The 20,385-nt window shown below is 40.2% G+C and overlaps 1 protein-coding gene across 5 annotated transcripts in view; it reads left to right on the top strand.

Annotated features, from left to right (window-relative positions):
* Window positions 1-20,288, top strand: part of bmpr1aa (bone morphogenetic protein receptor, type IAa) — a 36,335-nt gene extending 16,047 nt beyond the window's left edge. For 4 of the 5 annotated variants that reach the window (XM_017715864.2, XM_017715865.2, XM_017715867.2 and 1 more), the window contains exons 3-13: window positions 2,273-2,532; window positions 14,829-14,997; window positions 15,121-15,223; window positions 15,333-15,429; window positions 15,728-15,821; window positions 16,980-17,118; window positions 17,222-17,414; window positions 17,617-17,914; window positions 18,635-18,810; window positions 19,009-19,139; window positions 19,337-20,288. In XM_017715864.2, the coding sequence (XP_017571353.1) occupies window positions 2,463-2,532; window positions 14,829-14,997; window positions 15,121-15,223; window positions 15,333-15,429; window positions 15,728-15,821; window positions 16,980-17,118; window positions 17,222-17,414; window positions 17,617-17,914; window positions 18,635-18,810; window positions 19,009-19,139; window positions 19,337-19,462 (1,596 nt within the window). In that variant the 5' untranslated portion in view covers window positions 2,273-2,462 and the 3' untranslated portion in view covers window positions 19,463-20,288. The remainder of the gene's footprint in view (window positions 1-2,272; window positions 2,533-14,828; window positions 14,998-15,120; window positions 15,224-15,332; window positions 15,430-15,727; window positions 15,822-16,979; window positions 17,119-17,221; window positions 17,415-17,616; window positions 17,915-18,634; window positions 18,811-19,008; window positions 19,140-19,336) is intronic. The other variant, XM_017715870.2, reaches the window with a different exon arrangement.
* The last annotated feature ends 97 nt before the right edge of the window (window positions 20,289-20,385 follow it).

Raw genomic sequence — 20,385 nt, forward strand, 5'->3', positions numbered from 1 at the left:
AGAAAAAGTGAAATTCAGTGACAGATTTAGTAACAGTATAATCAGTCAGAGTCATTGACTCTGGAGGAATTTAACTAATGTTAGTGTGTTTTTTTTTTTTTTCCAACCAGTGTGGTTATGAATAGCTACAACAACATGGACAAGCTTTCTTGGAAATTTTTAAATTATGTAGGTGCTTTGATCTCCATCAGAATTTAATTTGTTGGTATTTTTGGCCAACATTCTGTAAAATCTTTCCAGCCTCACAACAGCAGAGGATGGATGGGTCTGTGTCAGTGGTCGATGTTTCTGATGTTCTTGGGCCACCACATGGCTAAAGGACATTGGAAAGTGAGAGGTTGTTAAACAGTCTTTGAGGTCTGGAGCTTCTCCGCAGTCTTGTTGAAAACTCCCTGATGGTAATCTGTTGTTTCAGCAAAGCAGCACACACTTGGACCCACAAAGTCATGTTACTTGGCCCTTTTGTGAAGGTGCCTCAATGGCTGTCTTGGGCCTTTGCCTTGAGGAGGCCCACTTTGTTCACTTGTTATCCAGTCAGGGATGTGTGAAAAGTGGGGCACAGGTCGGGGCTCTTTGTCCCCCTCGGGCAAATCAAAAGTGACAGACACCAGCCCACACTGCCACTAATTTGCCCCCCACCCCCGCTTCGGCAGAGGCTCTGCTCTGAGCCACTAATTGCGGAGAGACCTACAAGCCTACAATCGAACAGACACATCATGTTATTAACGCTGGATAGGGCCAGTGCGGGTAATTGTGGAACATCCTTCAACAAATAATTTGGGCATGTTACGGTATTCAAGAATAGCACCAGTCTGATGGGGGTTGTCTGGTCAAATCTGAAAAAAATGGGGGAAAAACACAAGAGGCAGTGATGATCAGCATTACAAAATAAGAGAAAAAGACTGAGTGAGTCATCCAGCACCTTACCTTCCAGAGATCTTCCATCAGTGATGGTGTATCTGTTAATCTCCTTTTGTTTCAGTAAAGGTGTTCGTCAAGATGCCAAGTACTCCCAAGTTGCAAGTAGTGAAGAGAAGGGATTAAGAGTATATTGTGGTTTGAGTTATACATTCTTTCATTTTTGTTTAAAGAAGCCATAATCCCAGGGCAGTCTGTGTCATCTGGACGAACAGAGCCGACTGTGGATTCACTCACAGAGAAAGGCAGCATGTTTCAGATACAAGCCAATCATCGTATCCTGGTGTACACTGCTGGTCAGAAGTTTGGAATCACTGTTTTTCATTAATATAAGATTTGTTGTAGGTACAAATGTGAAAGTGTAAAATGAGGTGAATATGATGCCGGTACAGACAAAGGTTTCAAGTAATGTGTAGAAATGAGTGAAAAGCATTATGCTTGATGAGCATTGCAATAGATAATGACAGAAAAAGCTGTGTAGCATCAAGAATAAAGTTATAATAAAAGTTATTTACAGAACTTCTCATATTTTGAAAATAGTAAATAAATAATAATAATAATAAAATGATCAAGTGGTTCCAAACTTCTGAACAATGTGTCTGTTACAATATGACTTGGTGGACTTTACTGCCTTCGTCATTTAAGTGTGGTGCACACGAAGACTCGCTTTATAACATGATGAACTTTATGATGGATGGGACTAGGCAAGTTTTTAAACTCCTTTGGTGTGAAAGGCTGTTCATGCAGCATCATGACAGTATTCTCCTTATAGCTCCGGTGCACCAGAGAGCTGGAATTTATTACAGGACATTTAAAAGTTTAAATTTCTAACTGCTTATTCTGTTGTTTTATTAGATTTTCTTTCTACTAAATTATTTTGTTTTTTGTTTTGGTTATAGTTTTTATATAGTTTTTTTTCAGTGTCTTCTATGCTTTAATATTTAATTATTATTATTTGTTCTTTTATTACAGATATTTTTTATTTTTTTTTTTTTTTTTTTTTTTTTTTTTTTTTGTCTGCTGTGTTTGTATAACGATTAGTGACGACATTGTAAATGTTATGTCCACGTTATGTATTTTTCTTTATCCTTTGTTTTTTCCTGGCAATTCTAATTATACTCTTTATATAAATATAAAATTTTTTTATCTTTTTTTTTTTTTTTTTTAACTCTATCAGGGTCACCTAAATGATGTTCTGGAAAAGAACATTACCAGTTTTGTAATCTTGAGTGATCACCAGGATTCTATGCAATAAGCAGTAAAGAAGTAATGTATTGTTTGACCTTGAAAGAGAACCGTATGCGTATTTGATTCATTGCATATCCCTGATATCCCTTTTCGTCTTCCTCTTTAGTGCCGTGGAATAGAGGACCTTGTGAGGACAAAGCTCTGAGTTTCTAGTGCCGTCACAACCTTTTCACTCGTCCTCTCCAGTCTTCTGTCCAAGACACCCTCTTTCAGTTCTCAAGCCACATTTCGGACATCTCCAGGAGTCAGACAACCCTGCTAGCCCTAGTGCTTTTACCCAGAGTTGCTGTTTGAGAATGACCCGGTTTCATTTCTTCACAGTCGTTCTGGCTGGAGTCTGCATTCTTCTGTGTCCTACAGCTGAAGGTAAGGCTGATGTCCTGTTTTTCATTTGTATGATTTATTTTATAAACATGTACTCAGGAACTATTAATCAATAAACTGGACTAAATATAGACTGTCAGAATAACTTACTGACTGAGATGGTCACTGACTGTTATGAAATGTTGTTGTTGTTGTTGTGGTTGTTGTGGTTGTTGTTGTTCCCCCAACACTATAATAACTACACTTTTTTTAGTGTCTTCAAAATATAGCTGTGTAATTATGATCAAATTTGCTGCCTTGACACATAAAAAGTTCAGTAGTCTACTGTCACTTTGGTAAATATAATCGAATAACATTGGGTCCATTTACTGTTTTGTTATTGCATGATTGTAAAAGCTTTAGCCAAATAGTCGCCAATTAAATGATTCAGTTTTAGACTCAGTTCAAATTTCACATTGACTTTGCGTCTGAAACCAGAGTCCTTTTGTTACTTTGTGTCTTTTTTCCCTTTTTAATGTAGCTTTGTTGTCATAGGGATACAGGAACGAGATATGGTTGTGGTTTTAATGCCTCAGTGTTTTTTTTTTTGTTTTTTATTATATATAATGTGGACTGTGGTGTGCGGGGAAACTGATATCGTTGTTTGCCAGAGGTCAATAAAAAGGGCTTGCTGTGCTACTGCTCCCAGGAAGGCGCACCCGAGCCAGTCCTCTCATTCTGCACCATAAACTCCTCTGAAGCGGCTGCAGGGAGGAGTCTCCAAACCTCGTGAATGCTTGCATCTGAACAATATGTGAGATGTGCAGAAATAACTGAAAAGCAGATTTCAGTATCTGTGCTGTTTAGGGGTGCAGCGATTATTCGACTTAGTCGACTAAAATCAACCCCCAAATTAGTCTGCAACTAATTTAGTGGCCGATTAGTTGGCGACGTCATTACATGTTTCTCGCGCTCACTAGGAATGTTTTGACGTTACCGCTTACTGGAGGCTTAACAACAGCGCGATGGCAGCCTATAGAACAAAATGTTGGAAAAAAGGTTGTAGCTGTGCTATTTGTAAAACCGGCCTTAGTTGGCATGAGAGCACACCTGAAGTACCTGAACTGGAAACCTGTCAGCTCACTGGATGAAGAAGATTCATCTCGATAAGATGCGCCACGTCCCAAACCGCATACTAGCAACCTAAATGGTTTGTGAAACAGCACATATAGCATTAGAAGTGCACTCGTTAGTGTGGAGTGTGAAGTACTGAAGTGTGCGGTTTGGGACGCAGCGATAGTTGTGCCAGCGAGCTAGTTAAGTAACTTATTCACAGCGACCCTGTTCACTTTCCGGATAACATTTACACTTTTAAACACGGCATCATCTTAACGTCGAGGCCGCCGGTGTGGTCAGACTCCTGAACACAGAGCGTTTGCAAAGAGTTTTCTGCTTTGCGCAAACTTTTGCCACCATTCGCTGACGGTTAAAGGAAGTAGTCTGAACACTCGGGGCAGCTGGACCAAGGGTGACTGTTGAAATGAAGCGTTTGAACGAAATCGTTCAAATTGACCTCTTTATAGAGCAGTTTGCCACAAACATTCGTCACTTTCCCCTCCACTCCATCAGAGCGCGTCTCCTCTGCAGCAGTGAATATTCAGACTCTCAAAGATATGGAGAGATACTGCCTTCCCTCCATTTCAATAAAAATCTGTGATTGCAACTTTACTAAATTTTCCAACAGAGTTTGGACAGACAGCAGAGCACAGACTGCACTGTTTAAATCTAACATTAAAGTTAATGTTTAGGTTCATTTTATTTTCTTTACTTGATTAAAGGGGAAAGATTTTATTTTATTGCTGCTATTTTGCACATCATTGGATATAATTATTATTTTATTTTATTTTTTTTTATTTCACCACCAGCTAGTTAGGACTCTCCAGATCACATGATGCTACTGACCCCAAGAGATTGGTTATAAATTTTGACAGGAGAAATGCATAGGAGTTTTATTTTTTTGTGTTTTGTATTAGCAGGAAAGTTTATTAAAACAATGAATTCTTGAATGTTACTCATTGATTTTCTTCATTGTTGCATAAAAAAAATGCATCAAACAACCACAAACTCAATTTAAAAGTTAATAGCTACAGTACATAACAGTATTTTGGTAATGTAGTCGTTCATAATCTGAATAATTCATTATTCGTTTCAGTAACCTTCAGTTAAGCAGTAGAACACGAGAGGGAGTGTGTTATCGTGAAATATCATGGCTGTGATTTATAGTGATAACACACAAACTCGAGAGTTCTCTTGCTCTTTTACAACAGCTAAATAAAGTAAGAAATAAATGAATTGGTCCGTGAATGTGTCATTTAATGTATTTTATTTTTGGCAGTTCCTTCCGCCTAATTGTAGTTCCTTAACAAGCGGCTCGTTGCTAAGTCAGGGTAACGAGCTCCGCCCAGTTGCTGCACAGCCAGCAGTTCGTTCCCCGGCTCCACACAGACCGACAGACAGTCTGGGGAATTTAGTGTAGACTCACCTGATCAAATCGGCTGTTGGTCAAATGTGATCTTAAAAGTATCCATTTTCTCTTTCTGTTCAAAGTAAGAAGTAAAAACGTTCAAGTAGATTGAGCGTCTCCTACAGCTGTCAAACTCGTTGCTTAGCAACAGCGTCTTAGCGGTGTGATGGTGTTGGTGAAAAACCTATGATGCGAAAAATCAGCATGGATAGAACGCCTCTCAACCAATCAGCTTGTGTGGCTGGATCTAACTGCATCTTTTTGGCCAAAATGATGTGAAACTCCTAATCACTGCATCGTCTGTTCCACTGTGTGACTGGTCAGCATGGTATCCTGTTCCAGCCTGCATCGCGGTGCAGAGTTGCAGAGTTCTTTTTAAGTGTAATTACAACAGCATGTTCAGCGTTGGCTTGATTTCGTTTAGATCGTACACGTTTGGCGTAAGCTGGTCTTACTTTGAATTTAATACTATTCTTTTTATTTAATTGCCCTGCCTTGAAAGTGACTGTGAGGGTGTAAGATACATTTTTAAGGTGAGGTTTTTGCCTAAAATTCATTTTAAACACAAATGGGAATACATACCAAGGTAAAAAAAAAAATCAATGTCTCTTGATGAGAATACAACCTAGCAATCTTAGTTGCAACAGTAGTGCTCCGTTTTATGTATGGATGAGCAAAACCAGTGACCGTTTTATTAGTACAGTTGTGGAGTTCCGTCCCTCTTCCATATTATTTGGGGGCATTTTTGTCTCTGTGTTTAGGTTTTAATGGGTAAAAATGTCCAGTGCAGTGTTAATTTGCTGTCCTTGTTTATTTCCGAGACTGTCCCGAGTCCTGTTCAGTGACTCCTAGACCGATGCTTTCTCTGAAGTCCCCCAGACCAGCACCACTTCAGGAAGCTGTTGGACTGATTGTTGCTGCTCCCTCTTCCTTTTTTTGCACATAGACTATTTCCTGTTTAACACTGTCAGACTCGCTCCAGGGTATAGACTCTTCCAGGCCATTGTTCTCAGGAAACACTCACTCTCAGTGGTTTCACTTGCTCTCTTCAGGATGAATAAAAGCAGGACACATTCCAAGAACAGCTTAATTAATAAGGGACCTTTTGATCCTGCCATGGCGTCTTTTAACACCTCACCTTTTGGCTGAGATATTGGCGTGTTGTCTCCCTAAGAATTCGGACAGAACACCCATGCTTGTTAATTGGTCTGTGTCGCTCCGTTATTTGTTTGTTGTTCAAGTGTCTGACGTTTTAATGAGGAGTTGCTGTAGCAGCATCTTGTAAAGGAGCTGCTGCTAGGTAACGTTGTTCCTGCGAGCCTTTGTCTCACCCAGTTTCAGCATTGGAGTCTTAACAGTTGAGACAGTCTTATAATGTTACTTTTACCCAAAAGACATGTCAAGAACTACAGAGGGAGTGAAATCCAGCCCAGGTTGACAGAAAGCTGCTAAACTAGCTGCTAAACTTTTTGTTGGGTTGCACTACTATGATGTACCCATTTTCCCCCAACTCCTCAGAAATGGCTCAGGTGAAATTTCAGGCAGATCTTTAAAACCCTGAAACTTAATCATGAGGATAATGCAGGGTCACAATGGGGAAAAGGAGGAAAGCCCTCTTGTTAGCTGCAGTCATTTCACTGTTTTTGTTATTACATCAGGGTGAGCTCTGTAGGCTAATGAACAATTTCTCACGCACAGTTAATGGTTAACAGTTTGTCCTACTGGAGTGTAGTAAAGGTCAAGATAGCTGTTCATTCGTATCACTGAATGCTCACCGTCAGGCAGCTGCACACAGTTTGTTATTTAGAAATAATACATTTCTTTATATTAGCCACATTTATTAAAATGGATCACTTTGCTTAAATCACTATTTTCCAAGCCCTGTGGTAGTTATATAATTATTTTTGGAAAACTAGGGCAGGTCTTGAGCTGTTAGAAGCTAGCTAGTGCAGAATTAACTGATGTAAAGAACACTTTGTTGAAATTGCAGTTGCAGTTTAAAGTGTTTTTCTGTTAGGGCTTATAAAATGCTTTGTCTGCCATTATTTTCAAGTTTGAAAGGGAAATGCTTCAGGTCAGAATGATGGCTGAGCTTGCTGAAGTTGCCAGCACATAGTCCCCTGCTCCTTAGATGGAGTAGTCCGTAAGGATGTTTTCACACCTACCTCACTTCAGACCTACATCACTCATTAAACAACAGAATAAGGAAAAACAACTGTAAGAGAAGTAAAAATCAGGAAAAAATGGGCAAAGGGAAGACGAAATATTTAACTGTGTTTGCGTCCAACAACAAAGAGACTGTGGCTCTGTCTAAAAGACAGGAGGCTGAGCTGGAGGTGGCGGAGATGAAGATGCTGAGATTTTCGTTGGGAGTGACGAGGCTGGACAAGATTAGAAATGAGCAGATCAGAGGGACGGTGAAGGTGGAGCCGTTTGGAGATAAAGCCAGAGAGGCCAGGTTGAGATGGTTTGGACATGTGTTGAGGAGGAATAGTGGATATATTGGGCAAAGAATGTTGGAGATGGAGCTGCCGGGTAGAAGGAGAAGAGGTAGACCTCAGAGAAGGTTTATGGATGTAGTGAAGGCGGACATGGAGATGGTTGGTGTAAAAGTAGAGGAGGCAGTGGATAGGGCAGGATGGAGGCAGATGATCCGCTGTGGCGACCCCTAAAGGGAGCAGCCGAAAGAAGAAGGGTCCAACAACAAAAAATAAAAGTCAAGTCAATTTGGAAAACGATATTAAAATCCGAAACTTGGACTACATTTCTGAGAGTATGAGAGAGAGTTTTGTTTTTTTCCTCTATTCTAATTTAAAAGGCTATCTGCTGTAGGGCCTGCATCAGCTCTGTAGAGCTTCCATGAGAATCTGTGGTTCTGGTCCTTTTTTCTGGAATGCACTAATAACAAGTGTCTGGGTTGTTTTGAGTCACACAGGCTAAAAACTGATTACTTCAGCTCTGATGCTACTCAGTGGATCCAGTTCTGCCGTATTCAGAGTGTTTGCTAGAGATCAAAAGCATGTCTGATTTGATGTCGTGTATTTAGTCTGTTAAGAATCACTCTTTTCGTCTGTTAAATTGACTCGGTTTGAAAAGTCCTTGTGACCAACTAACAAACTAAAATTAAGAATGAATAATCCTGTGTCTGATGGTGTTTTCCTAGTGAGCTGACTGAGCTTACTCCATGCAGCTCACTGCAGCATGTGAAATCAGGACTGTAATTCCAAATGGATTAGAGAGTGATAAATGGTAAATTCCTCTTACAGATGTTATGGCCATTGTTAATAAACTGTTCCCAGCCCTATCTAAGATCTTAGTTGGGCCATGACAATGGAACGGTCTTATTAACTGTCTGGGGCAGTCGTGGGCTGGAGGTTAAGGAACCGGCCCTGTGACCAGAAGGTTGCCGGTTCGATCCCCAGCACCGACAGTCCATGACTGAGGTGTCCTTGAGCAAGACACCTAACCCCCAATTGCTCCCTGGGCGCCGTGTATAGGGCTGCCCACCGCTCTGGGCAAGTGTGCTCACTGCCCCCTAGTGTGTGTGCTCACTAGTGTGTATGTGGTGTTTCACTCGATGGATGGGTTAAATGCGGAGGTGGAAATTCCCCGTTGTGGGATTAAAAAAAGTATCACTTAACTTATTCACATAATCGTAGCTTAGTTACACTTGTAGTCTTAGTCTTAGACAAATAACAAACATTGATGTGCAGAAATAAAAAAATTACCCATTGTCTGAGACACAGGCTTTTAGATTATTTGATTCATCTAAAATATATTCACATAAATTGATTACAGAAATAATTTGCTGTACCAGGAATTGTATATACAGGAAATATTACGGTAATGTGCCATATTTCAGAAAAGGAGAGAGGCCTTTTAGAAACTCTTCCTTCACAGTGAAAAGATTCAGCCTATAAGCTGCATTTCTTGCTGTGTATATATATGGCAGGGTATGTACATGCAAAAGTGACAAGTATAATTTTCTACAGCAGCACATCACAAACTCAAAGTGAGGGGCATCTGATGTTACCAGACAGAAACATGCTGTGAAATGTCCAGCTTGCCCTTTCGAGGTTCAGCATGTTGAGCCATTATTTGATGATATGTCCGTAGTGGAAATTTAACTGTATATCAGCATAATGAAGCCAGTAGTAGACATACAGAGGAGTGCATCTTTTTGGACCAGTGCCAGAACTCTTGATGCAATATTGTAACTTGCCTCAAAGTTTTGTGCTGTAGCTGGTAAATATTCTAGAGATGGAATGATCAATTGGCTTGTATTAATATCTGCCCATTTTCAGCCCAAATATGTGATCAAGACTCGGCTGATCGTTCAAATGCTAGATGAAAATAGACATTTTGACTGCAGGGATTTAAGGCATATTTACAGAGTCAGATTGTGGACCAAAAAAATGGCTGTCAAGTTTCAAAAATGAGCGTGCATGTATTAATGCCAGCTTTCACAGAGAGTCTAAAACTGACCGACTGCGACACTGCCTACATTTTTCATCGGAGTATTAAAGTCAGACTGACCATTTAGAGCTCGGTTGTCATGGTTGCAGCTTAAACGCTGACTAAAAGAAATTGTCATATATAGTGGAACGTGTACGAACGATGGTGAATATATTACAGCAACTGTACTTACCTGGAGTTCATTGGCTCCTTTTTAATAAGAGGAGCAACAGGCAGAAGCAAATCTTTGAATTCCCCCCACTGTGGAAATACCTGCAGAATTGCTCCTTTTGCACCTTCAGCGAAGAGGCTGTGGCACTCTGTTGTTTTTCTTGTAGATTGGGACGTGTCCAGCATACGCACCATTTTAGATGCAGTCCATAATAGAAAAAATAAGTTTTCATATAGGTTTCATATAAGTTTCCTATATAGCCAGACTTATTTAGAAGATTTTCTGTTGTTTTTGTGAGATAAAACGCACATTAGAACCAGTAGATGTGTTTTATTGTTTGACTTTTTTCATTTCTGGTTATTCATTAAAATAATTGGTAGATTAATTCCAAAGTCTTTGATAGTGGTGGTCCTACACTTAAGCCTATATGTATAAATATGCAAATAGAGAAGGTGTTGATTATGACACTGAATCAAATGTTCATCATCTCAAGATTTATTAAAACATGTTTGCAATTTTCAGTATATGAAATCAGTGCACTGTGTTTATAAATACTTGTCATGCAATCACAGATGAGTTTAGAGCACTCATGGACCCCCTTTGCTTTGTTTTTCTGATGCACTGAAGCAATGAGACAAGCCTCCTTTTGCCCCATTTCTCTTTAAGAAAACAGCAGCAGTAGTGTGTGTGTGTGTGTGTGTGTGTGTGTGTGAGTGAGAGAGTGTGTATATCTGGCAGTATGTGGAGAGGCTCATTATGGGGGGAGTGTGCTTTGCCAGACCTCAGACTCCACTGTGACTGCAGGCAGAATGAAGCACACATGTGGATAGGGGGCTGGGAGCTCAGATGTTTCCTGGCAGCCTGACAGGCATTCATCTCTGTCTGTCATGGCCCTCGGCCAATCACAGGCCAGTAACTGGGACTAAGCTAGACGTCCTCACTGTTAATTTGAAGAGCTGGAAAGGTGCTGACTTTGTCTGAGTGCAGTCCATCCAGATGTTGACAGTAGGACGTAGCGTGTTGTCATCATTGTTAACGTTGCTCTCGTCTTAATGACCTGCATGAAATATAGTTTTTCGCTTTCGGGCACTTTTGGGTCATGACTTACAGGCCCCAAAGGGAGGGTCAGAAAGCACTGAGTGGGAGTCCAAGGAAGCAAAGGAGAGTGGGAGGCCTTTCTGGTTTCTATTTGAGGCCTGACTTGTTTGATCCCCTTCCAGGGCTTTCCTTACTCTAACTTTCCACCCAGGCTTCATGCTCAGTCCTGAAGTCATCAGTCGTCATCAGGGGGCCGGTTTTTCTCAGCCTGGGTTCAAGGCTGTGCCACCACTTGTGCAAGGGTTATCGGTTAGCTCGATTACAAAAATGACCTCATTTACATTTCCTGAGTAGTTGTATTAAGTCTAGACAACCTAACTGTCCTTCTGTGTTTTACGTCATGGTACTGTGAAATGGGAGGCTGTATGCAATGGAGTTGGTGTGCTGAGAGGGATGGGCCTACATGTACAAAGTATTCTAAGTGTACACCTTCCATATATGGCAGAGCAGCATTCTTCCTCTGAGAGGTTTGATACCCAGGACCATGGAGTCTTTCCTGGTCCCAGCAGAGCACTGTGCTGAATGCTTCATTACAGTTAAGTTTGTAGTCTTGTTGCTCTTTTCCCTGTGTGATAGAGAGTACACTTCAAAGGCAAAGTCTCACCACTTTGTGATTAGACCACATTTTATCAGTCTGTATAACTGCTTTGCTTCCATTAGGTCATAATTTCTTAGGGAGTTTTCCCCACCCTGTTATTCGTACAGTTGTAGATCTTTTTTGTTTGTCTTTTTGAAGTGTTCAGCTGTATAGGTTGATTTATATAACAATATCTTTACATGAACTGATCAAGAGACCAAAGGGGGGGCGTTATTCGTTATAAGTTTTTAAATAAAAAACTAAAAAATAAAAAAAGTCAAAAAAGCTTAAATAATAAACCCTGTCTGGTGTTTTTCTCCTCCCATCACATAGTTTATTGCATATTACTTTATCATAATTTATCACCAAGCCCTGATGATATAATGTGCCCATTGGCTAGTTACACTGGCTTTACACAATTAAATGTGCAATGAGCTTCCTGCAACATAATTTCCTTCCAACTTGACAATTATGTAAAGCAATTTAACACATTTAGTTACTCCACTAGCTCACATATCTTGATACATTGTGTCACTTTCACTATAAAGTCATCCACAAGGTGCAATTCACATTTTTTTTTGGAGCACCTTTTATCATCTTCATATAAAACTACTAATGTTTGGTCAGTCGGGGTGTTATTGCCATTTTGACTGGCTGTTTCATGAAACGTGTGTCACAAAGTTGAGACCAAGTTTCAGGTGAAATTACGCAACTTGTTTATTTTCATGTATGTTTCAAGCAACTGAATTGAATGAAAATTTTACCATGCTAAGCCATCCTTACTCCTATAACAGCCCCCAGTGACTAAGTCATTTACTTCGGGGTGGGGGGATTATTTTACACCACAGCAGGGCACCAAGATCCCCATACATAAATATAATAAAATTTTTAGGGTGTACATGTAGTGATATCTTACATTGGCACCAAGTTTATTGTACCTAGAAATTCTGTAGAATGCAGCCCTCTGTCTGTTGTACAGACAAAAGCTGGATTTCCATTTGCTTTAGGTAGAATTATCTTTATATTTACTGTTTACTATTTGCCATCTTTTTATGGTTGTGTTTGCAGCTCAAAGACATTGCGCAGGACGAGCAGTGGCCCAGCTAATGAGGGCTGAAGTCTCTGTCAGATCCCAATGACATCCACCCTGTGTCCAGGAACACAAACGCACCAGACCACTCTGGGAGCGCATTATGCGGAACTGTTTTTCAAGCAGGCTTTAGATTAAGCATTTCAGAATGTATGACGCAACTTTAAACTTTATGGTGAATGATTGGACCATCGGTAGGGCCAGACGTTTCCAGTCAACATTCATTCAGAAAATCCTTTTCCATCACCCTTTTTTGCATTTCAGCTTTAGCGATATTCTAACTTTTCCACCTTAAAGTCCTAAAGTAAGAACTCCTGTGATATTTGCAATTTGCAAAAATTGCTCACATTTGTATGAAAATGTTCCGTCTGTCTACAGGCAGTGTACAGTAAACTGTTTCCTTTGAAATGGTATGCTGCATGTTCGAGTACCACTCAACCAGGCAAGTGCTGAGAAACTGCTATACAAGCTTTGAAAACGTGCCTCACTGCGCACTAAAACCAGGCGGTAATGTAAATGGGTAGGACGATATGGTCTCTCTACAGCCTATTTTAGAGCTCCCCAGCTACCAACCACCTACCTTGGACTAGCTGCCTAACCTACACTGTTTTCATAGACTCCTAGCTATTACTACTACTAATACTACTGCTATTAATATTAGTAGTATAATCACTTGTAGGTAGTTTGACCAGACGAGGATGGGTCCCCCCTGGTGAGCCTGGTTCCTCCCAAGGTTTCTTCCTCAGTTCTGAAGGAGTTTTTCCTTGCCACTGTTGCCCCTGGCTTGCCCGCCAGGGCAGGGTTTTTTTTACATTCTTGTTAAAACTTTGTCTTTTCTGGAATTCTGTGAAGCTGCTTTGTGACAACATCCGTTGTAAAAAGCGCTACACAAATAAATTTGATTTGATATTTTATAAAGACGGCTTAAAAAAATGTACTGCTTAATTTCAGAGCTCCTGGTTCAATTTGTAATTCACAAACGGCACTTGCTTCATAACTAGCTTCTGTTTGCATAGTTGAACAAGTTGCATTTTGTGTTTGAAGTGTGTTTTGCATGGTGGCATGCAAAGCCAGAGTGCAGTCTGTTGAACTTCAATAGAACCCTCAATTCTTAGTGTGCACAGTATAAAGTGAATTATAAAGTGAGCCGAAGTGCAACAGAGGCTCCTTTATCTCCCCCAGTCACAATTTAATTACTGAGCCCTAATAGAATTAGCCCTAAGAGTAGAATCCAGCCAGAATTCCAGATCAGTAGCAGCAGCCCATGGATGGGCAAAGCAGAATAAGAGAAAACAAGCTGGTAATGAGATCTGAGAGTGGAATTCGTCTGATAACCAGAGCGCCATGTTGCTGAGCCTCTGAGTTCCTCACACAGCGGCTTGGGGAGTGATTAGCTGTCTTATGAACAAGTCTGGACTAGAAGGACTGGCATAAAGTCATGCTTCAGATGAAGAACTCGCAACAGCCACACACACACACACATCCTGTTTGCATGTGTTTGAAGAACTACCACCTTAAAACAGGGCAAATAAGTGTGGAGGAGAAGAGAAAATGAACAGGAGTTCAACAAAATATGACTTTTCCAGCCACTGGTGTAGAGATGGATGTGATTAAATGATGTCATATCCTATGGAGCTTTGCATTGTAGTCTAATTACAACCACCGCAACCCCTTAAGGAGCTGTTATTTAACTGCAGGTCAGTGTGCAGTCTTTATTCCAGTCTGTTGAGGATTTTATGCCCTAAAAATCAAAATTTGACTACATCAAAGCGAGCTCCTAAACATGTTCCTGATTGGTGTGGTGGAGCGCAGCACTGGAACGTACCCATGTGTCTTTTCCATCGGACCATCGCAATTGGATTGGATCATCAATGACCTGCCCCATTATAGGACCTGGAATAATATAGTATACAGTAGCAGGTATTGACCTATACTCTTAAAAATGATGGTTCTTCATGGGTTCTCTAGCAGAGAAAATGGTTCTGTATAGGACCATGAACTCGAACTATTTGCGTGATTAAAGCGTTCCTCAGATTGAAGGAGAACGTGCTGTAGATGGTTCTACGGTTTGATATTTTTGTAATTTTTTTTTTTTTGTTTTACAAGGAGAGAAAATCAAATATCCAGCAAATGTCATTTTCTTTTTCTGTATGTGGTGAAGTAGAAATGTACTAAAATGAGCTGCAAAGCAGTTGTTACTTAGAAGCTGGTGCTCATCAGAATGATCCAGTTGTGAGAAGACTATGCTGTTAACATCACAGCTAGAAACCTTTGTGCTGTTTGAAGGACTGTTGTATAAAAACCTTTTGGTTGCCTTTAATTACACCTGCTTTTTACGTGCTCTGTGTTGCACTTTCATCTGCGTCACTGTGATGTTATTACAGGTAAGGATTACTGTTGTTTCTGTGGTCAGTATAAAGTGTTTTCTCCTCTTTTGTTCCAGCAGCTGGACAGAATCCAGATCATGTGCTGCAGGGAACGGGTGCGAAGCATAGCCCTGACTCCAGAAGGCCAGGGGCCGATACAACTGTGGAGCCCGAGGACGCTACACGCTTCCTTAGCTGCTACTGCTCTGGCCACTGCCCGGAGGATGCCAAGAACAACACGTGCCTGTGAGTGACCACCTCAGAGCTATGTGTGTTTGTGTGAAAGAAACAAACATTCAAACATGTAACCAAACATTCACTTTTGAAAGATCTAAATCTTTTCCGTTTTATCATCCATTAATGTTGCAGGACAAATGGCCAGTGTTTTGCCATTATTGAAGAGGATGAAAATGGTGATGTTTTCTTAAGCTCTGGCTGCATGAAGTATGAAGGCTCACATTTTCAGTGCAAGGTAAAATTGGGGGCGTGGTTTATTGATGGGCAGTCACTCATACAGCGGTCATAGTCAAATATGTATTATGTAGAATAGTATTTAACAGCAAATCAACTAAATTTCCCAGGATTCACAGTATGCTCAGACAAGACGAACCATCGAATGCTGCCAGTCTGACTTCTGTAATCGAGATCTGAAGCCCGAGTTGCCTCCTCGAAACCCAGGTGAGATTCCACCCCATCACATTATCTTGACTATAGCACCAGTGAACCCTCTGGGGTCGGCATGGGACGAACACCTGCAGGCAAGTGAACTATACTGCACATCCCCTGCTCCATTCTTCTACCCTGCTTTTGTTATCAGGAGAATTCACAGGAACACTGTTATATGGCTTTGTCATGTTGTCTGAAAATTTTGTTTGTGATGATAAACTTATGCCAAAGTGTGTCAGAGGCTTTGCTCCAAGTTAATATTATTGAAAATTTGGTTGTGTTTACTTTTTTTTTTTTTTTTTTTTTGCAGAGACATTCTTTAGCCCACACTGGCTGGCATTCCTCATATCGGTCACCGTGTGTTGCTGCACTCTTGTCTGCGTCACTGTGATCTGTTATTACAGGCAAGTCAGTCACCTGGTACACACTCCTCAGGTCAGAGAGGTAGTTTTACAATTGTTCATCTGGGAGATTCTGAAATTATAACAGCCATTGTCTGCATTGTAACATCAGTGTCAAGTAAAATTTAAATCGTGAAGATTTTAGGACAGTGCATTAAATATTTATGAAAGTTTTTTTTTAAATACAAAATTAAGCAACATTGTGAGCACAGTGGTGATGTTGGTGCACTTTTAATGCATAACAGTGAGTTGTAGTAGTCTTGTGCATGTTAAGCCTCATTAGCATGAAATTTTATGCAGTAATACAACATGTAAGCGCTTAAAGGTCTACACACGCATGAAATTAAAGCACCAAAACCGACCCCCCCAAACCATGACCTTAAAGCCTGGCCCAGTCAAGTCTGAATGGTACTGCTAAATTTGAGACCTGAACCCAACCCAAAGCACAAGTCTCATTCCAGATAGGGATTTGCAGTGCTTTGCATTATTAATAAGCACTATAGTTGCTGGGATAAACTAGTATTTTGATCATCTGTAATATACTTGCAATATTTATTATCAGTACATGGAATTTTCAGTTGTTGCAGGCAGACATCATCATCCACCCTCCACCTATACAATGGCTGCTGCTCCTGCTTTCAGGAATGTTTAATATTCATTGGTCGAGTTTAGCAAGCAAGTTGGGAATCTTTCCACCAATTTAGCCAGTCGCTCATCACATACATTTATATTGTTTGCATCTATGTTTTTATTTTCTGTTTTTTGCTTTCTGTGTTGTGTTGGAACCAACATGGTTTTGTAACATGGGGGGAAAAAAGTGTTTCTAAACCAAATTGCTAAAACATATTTCAGGAAAATAAATTTGATCTGAAGTTTGAACTGATTAATTCATTAATTTGGCTCATCTTTCAAATCGGAACTTAAGCATATAAAACAAAGATGTGTTTTTGATCAACACCTTTCAAGATGGAGCCCCCATTATAGTACTGCTGCCGTTTTTTTGAAGCAAGTTGTTTTGCCGATTTAAAGCTTTTTGTGCCTGAGTAATAGTGAATGTTGTGTTTCACTTTGGATGAAAGGCATAGTTTGTGGTTAATTGGTGAGACTGTGGTTAGTAATGTAGATCATGCGCTGTCACTAAATTCTGTATATCTTGATTAGGTATAAGTGGCAGACAGAGAGGCAGCACTACCACAGAGATCTGGAGCAGAATGAAGACCTCATTCCAGCTGGAGAATCTCTGAAAGACCTCATCAACCAGTCACAGACCTCAGGCAGTGGTTCTGGGCTCCCCCTGCTGGTGAGCAGCTTCAAATGCACTCTGCGTTTATAAATCTATCGAACTGATGTCTTGTGTAATGATGATGTTCTTAATCCTGTGTGGTGTCTGTTTCCATTTTTAGGTGCAGCGCACTATTGCAAAGCAGATCCAGACAGTGCGTCTGATAGGGAAAGGCCGGTATGGTGAGGTGTGGCTGGGTCGCTGGAGAGGGGAGAAAGTGGCAGTGAAAGTGTTCTTCACTCGCGAAGAGGCCAGCTGGTTCAGAGAGACCGAAATCTACCAGACTGTACTTATGAGACATGAAAACATACTGGGTATGTGTGATTTGGATCAGGTGAGACTGTTGCCAGCACAGTAGGCCACAAAATATGTCATTTTTAAATATAGTCTATATGTAGATTAGATTATTTATTTAATTTTTTTTTTGAGCTCATTACTAAATATTTTTTAACTCTTGCTGACGTTGTTATTTTGTTCTACTTTGCATTTTCTAATCTCTCAATGCTGCCTCCACAGGTTTCATAGCCGCAGATATAAACGGTACAGGAGCCTCCACCCAGCTGTACCTGATCACAGACTACCATGAAAATGGCTCTCTGTATGACTACCTGAAGTTTACCACCCTTGACACACAGGCTCTGTTGAAACTGGCCTACTCGGCAGCCTGCGGCCTTTGTCACCTCCACACTGAGATATACGGCACGCAAGGCAAACCAGCCATTGCTCACAGAGACCTGAAGAGCAAGAACATCCTCGTTAAGAAAAACGGCACCTGCTGTATTGCTGATTTGGGACTGGCAGTCAAATTCAACAGGTTCTTTAGTTGCTTTTTCATTTGAATAAAATAGTTACCCATATATTCAGTTTCTGTTATAAAATGTTTAAATGAAATTGCATAGATAATCATTTCAATTTAATAATAATTCAATTTAATTTTCAATCTGGTCAAGTGTGCCATTTTGCATTTTAATTGATGAATGAATGAATGAATGAATGAATGAATGAATGAATGAATGAATGAATGAATGAATGAATGAAAGAAAGAAAGAAAGAGAAATCTTTTGTTACCACCATCACTGCCTACAGATCCAGGCCTCATATTACTTGAAGCCCAACTTTTTAAATATTTAACTTTCTTTGTCAGGAAGAAAACATCGCAGTCATTTACAAGTATGGGTGGTCTAGGTCTGATGTTGTTTTGGAGGGAACATATAATCCAGTGAGCAGCCAACGTTAGCTAATTCAAGCAAATTTTATTCATGTTTGGTCCGTTTGGTAACCACAGCTTGAAGCAACTCATCAGAGTTGAGAGATTTTGTTTGTTTGTTTGTTTGGCATTTTAACTTGGCCTCAACTTGCACTCAGTGTGTATTCATCTTACCTGGTAATGATGGTAATAAATTGGGAAACATTCAGAACTGATCTGGAACTTAAATGTAGCTTTAATCAGCGTCTTCCTGCCAGACATGTAATTACTGTGATATCTTTTTCTGTCTACTTGTCATGACTGATTTCTTTTTCTGCTCTCCCTCAGTGATACTAATGAAGTGGACATTCCTCTGAGCACTCGAATGGGAACCCGCCGCTACATGGCTCCAGAGGTTCTTGATGAGACCCTGAATAAGAACCACTTCCAGGCCTACATTATGGCTGATATTTACAGCTATGGTCTGGTTATATGGGAGATGGCCAGACGCTGCATCACAGGAGGTAGTGATTAAAGCATGCAAAAAACCTTTGAAGAATGCACTTCATATAATGACAACAGAACCAGTAATTAAATTACTGGGTTAAACTGGCTAAAACCAGAGATTCTCTGATTTAGTAGAACAGAAATATTAGCCTAGATGGATAAATGCTTGTAAAAGCAGAACACTCTTGTACTTACTGCACTGTTACTGTTCTCAGGTATAGTCGAGGACTACCAGCTGCCGTACTACGAGATGGTCCCTCCAGACCCTTCATACGAAGACATGCTGCAGGTAGTGTGTATCAAAGGCCTGCGGCCGACTGTATCTAACAGGTGGAATAGCGATGAGGTGAGTGTGGAGCGACTCAATTCTTCTGCCGCTTTGCATGTTCTCTTGTGTAGAATCTATTTTATCTAACCTATTTAAATATTTCTGTTGTAAAAGTTCAGTGTTTGTTTAGGATATTGAGCTTTGTTTTTGTTGAGAAACTTTACAAATACTGTGAGGCAGTTATAAATGAGCTTAAACTGATCCTGTTTCCTCAGTGCTTGAGGGCCATGCTGAAGCTGATGTCAGAGTGCTGGGCACACAATCCTGCATCCCGTCTCACCATCCTGCGAGTCAAGAAAACATTAGCCAAAATGGTAGAATCACAGGACATTAAAATCTGAGCCACGACGTCATTCAGTCTGTTGGCAGGAACAGTCAGCATCGTTTGACTCCGCACTCCTTGTTGTTAACACGTCGGCTTACCTGGGGCAATGGGGAAAAATGAGAAACGGCTTCAGGTGACGTCTTGCATAACGAGGTCTGTGAGAGGTTAAAATCAGACGCTGAAACACTCGATCCAGTTTTATGCCGTCTTCGCTCCTTTTCCACTTCACCTGTGGATAAGACATGGAGCAGTGTTTTTGCTTTCTGTGAAAGCTGCTGAGATTACAGGCTTTGAAAGAAGGTGACTCGAACAGATCCGAACTGCCGAGATGAATCTTCCAGATGTCTTGGGAAAAGATGAAGTCCTGACCTTTCTGCCTTAGCGAAATTTACACTAAGCCAGATGTTATTGTGTCAGATGTGTTATGCATTTGTCTCTTTATTTTCTGGGATAAACCTCAATTCCTGCCATATGGAGAAATATTCATGGTTATTTGCAAAGAGTAAATATGTTGACTTGCTGTAGTGATAAAATGTGCAAATAAATTTGTAATGTTAGACTGGATGCAAACTAAATAGAGCAAAAAGTTGTAATCATAGTCCAAAGGGACACAGACTGCAACAGGTTTTAGACTGTCAAATAATTATTGCCAGTGTATGTGTGTGTTCAGTTTAGTCGATACATGTATGTGGATACCATCCAGCAGACTGGTTGCAATAACTATATCTAGAAACACTAACGTACTCTACTCAGCTAAACCCTATATTTTCCTTTTTTTTCTTTTCTTTTTTTGTTTTTTTTGTTTTTTTTAAAGAAAATATTTTATTATGAAAAAAAAGAACCTTGGCTCCTTGGATACTTTATATATATATATATATATATATATATATATATATATATATATATATAGTTTATTTCTGAAAGTGTCACATGGACTGT

The sequence above is a fragment of the Pygocentrus nattereri genome, chromosome 5, assembly GCF_015220715.1.
Source record: "Pygocentrus nattereri isolate fPygNat1 chromosome 5, fPygNat1.pri, whole genome shotgun sequence".
Taxonomy (NCBI): domain Eukaryota; kingdom Metazoa; phylum Chordata; class Actinopteri; order Characiformes; family Serrasalmidae; genus Pygocentrus; species Pygocentrus nattereri.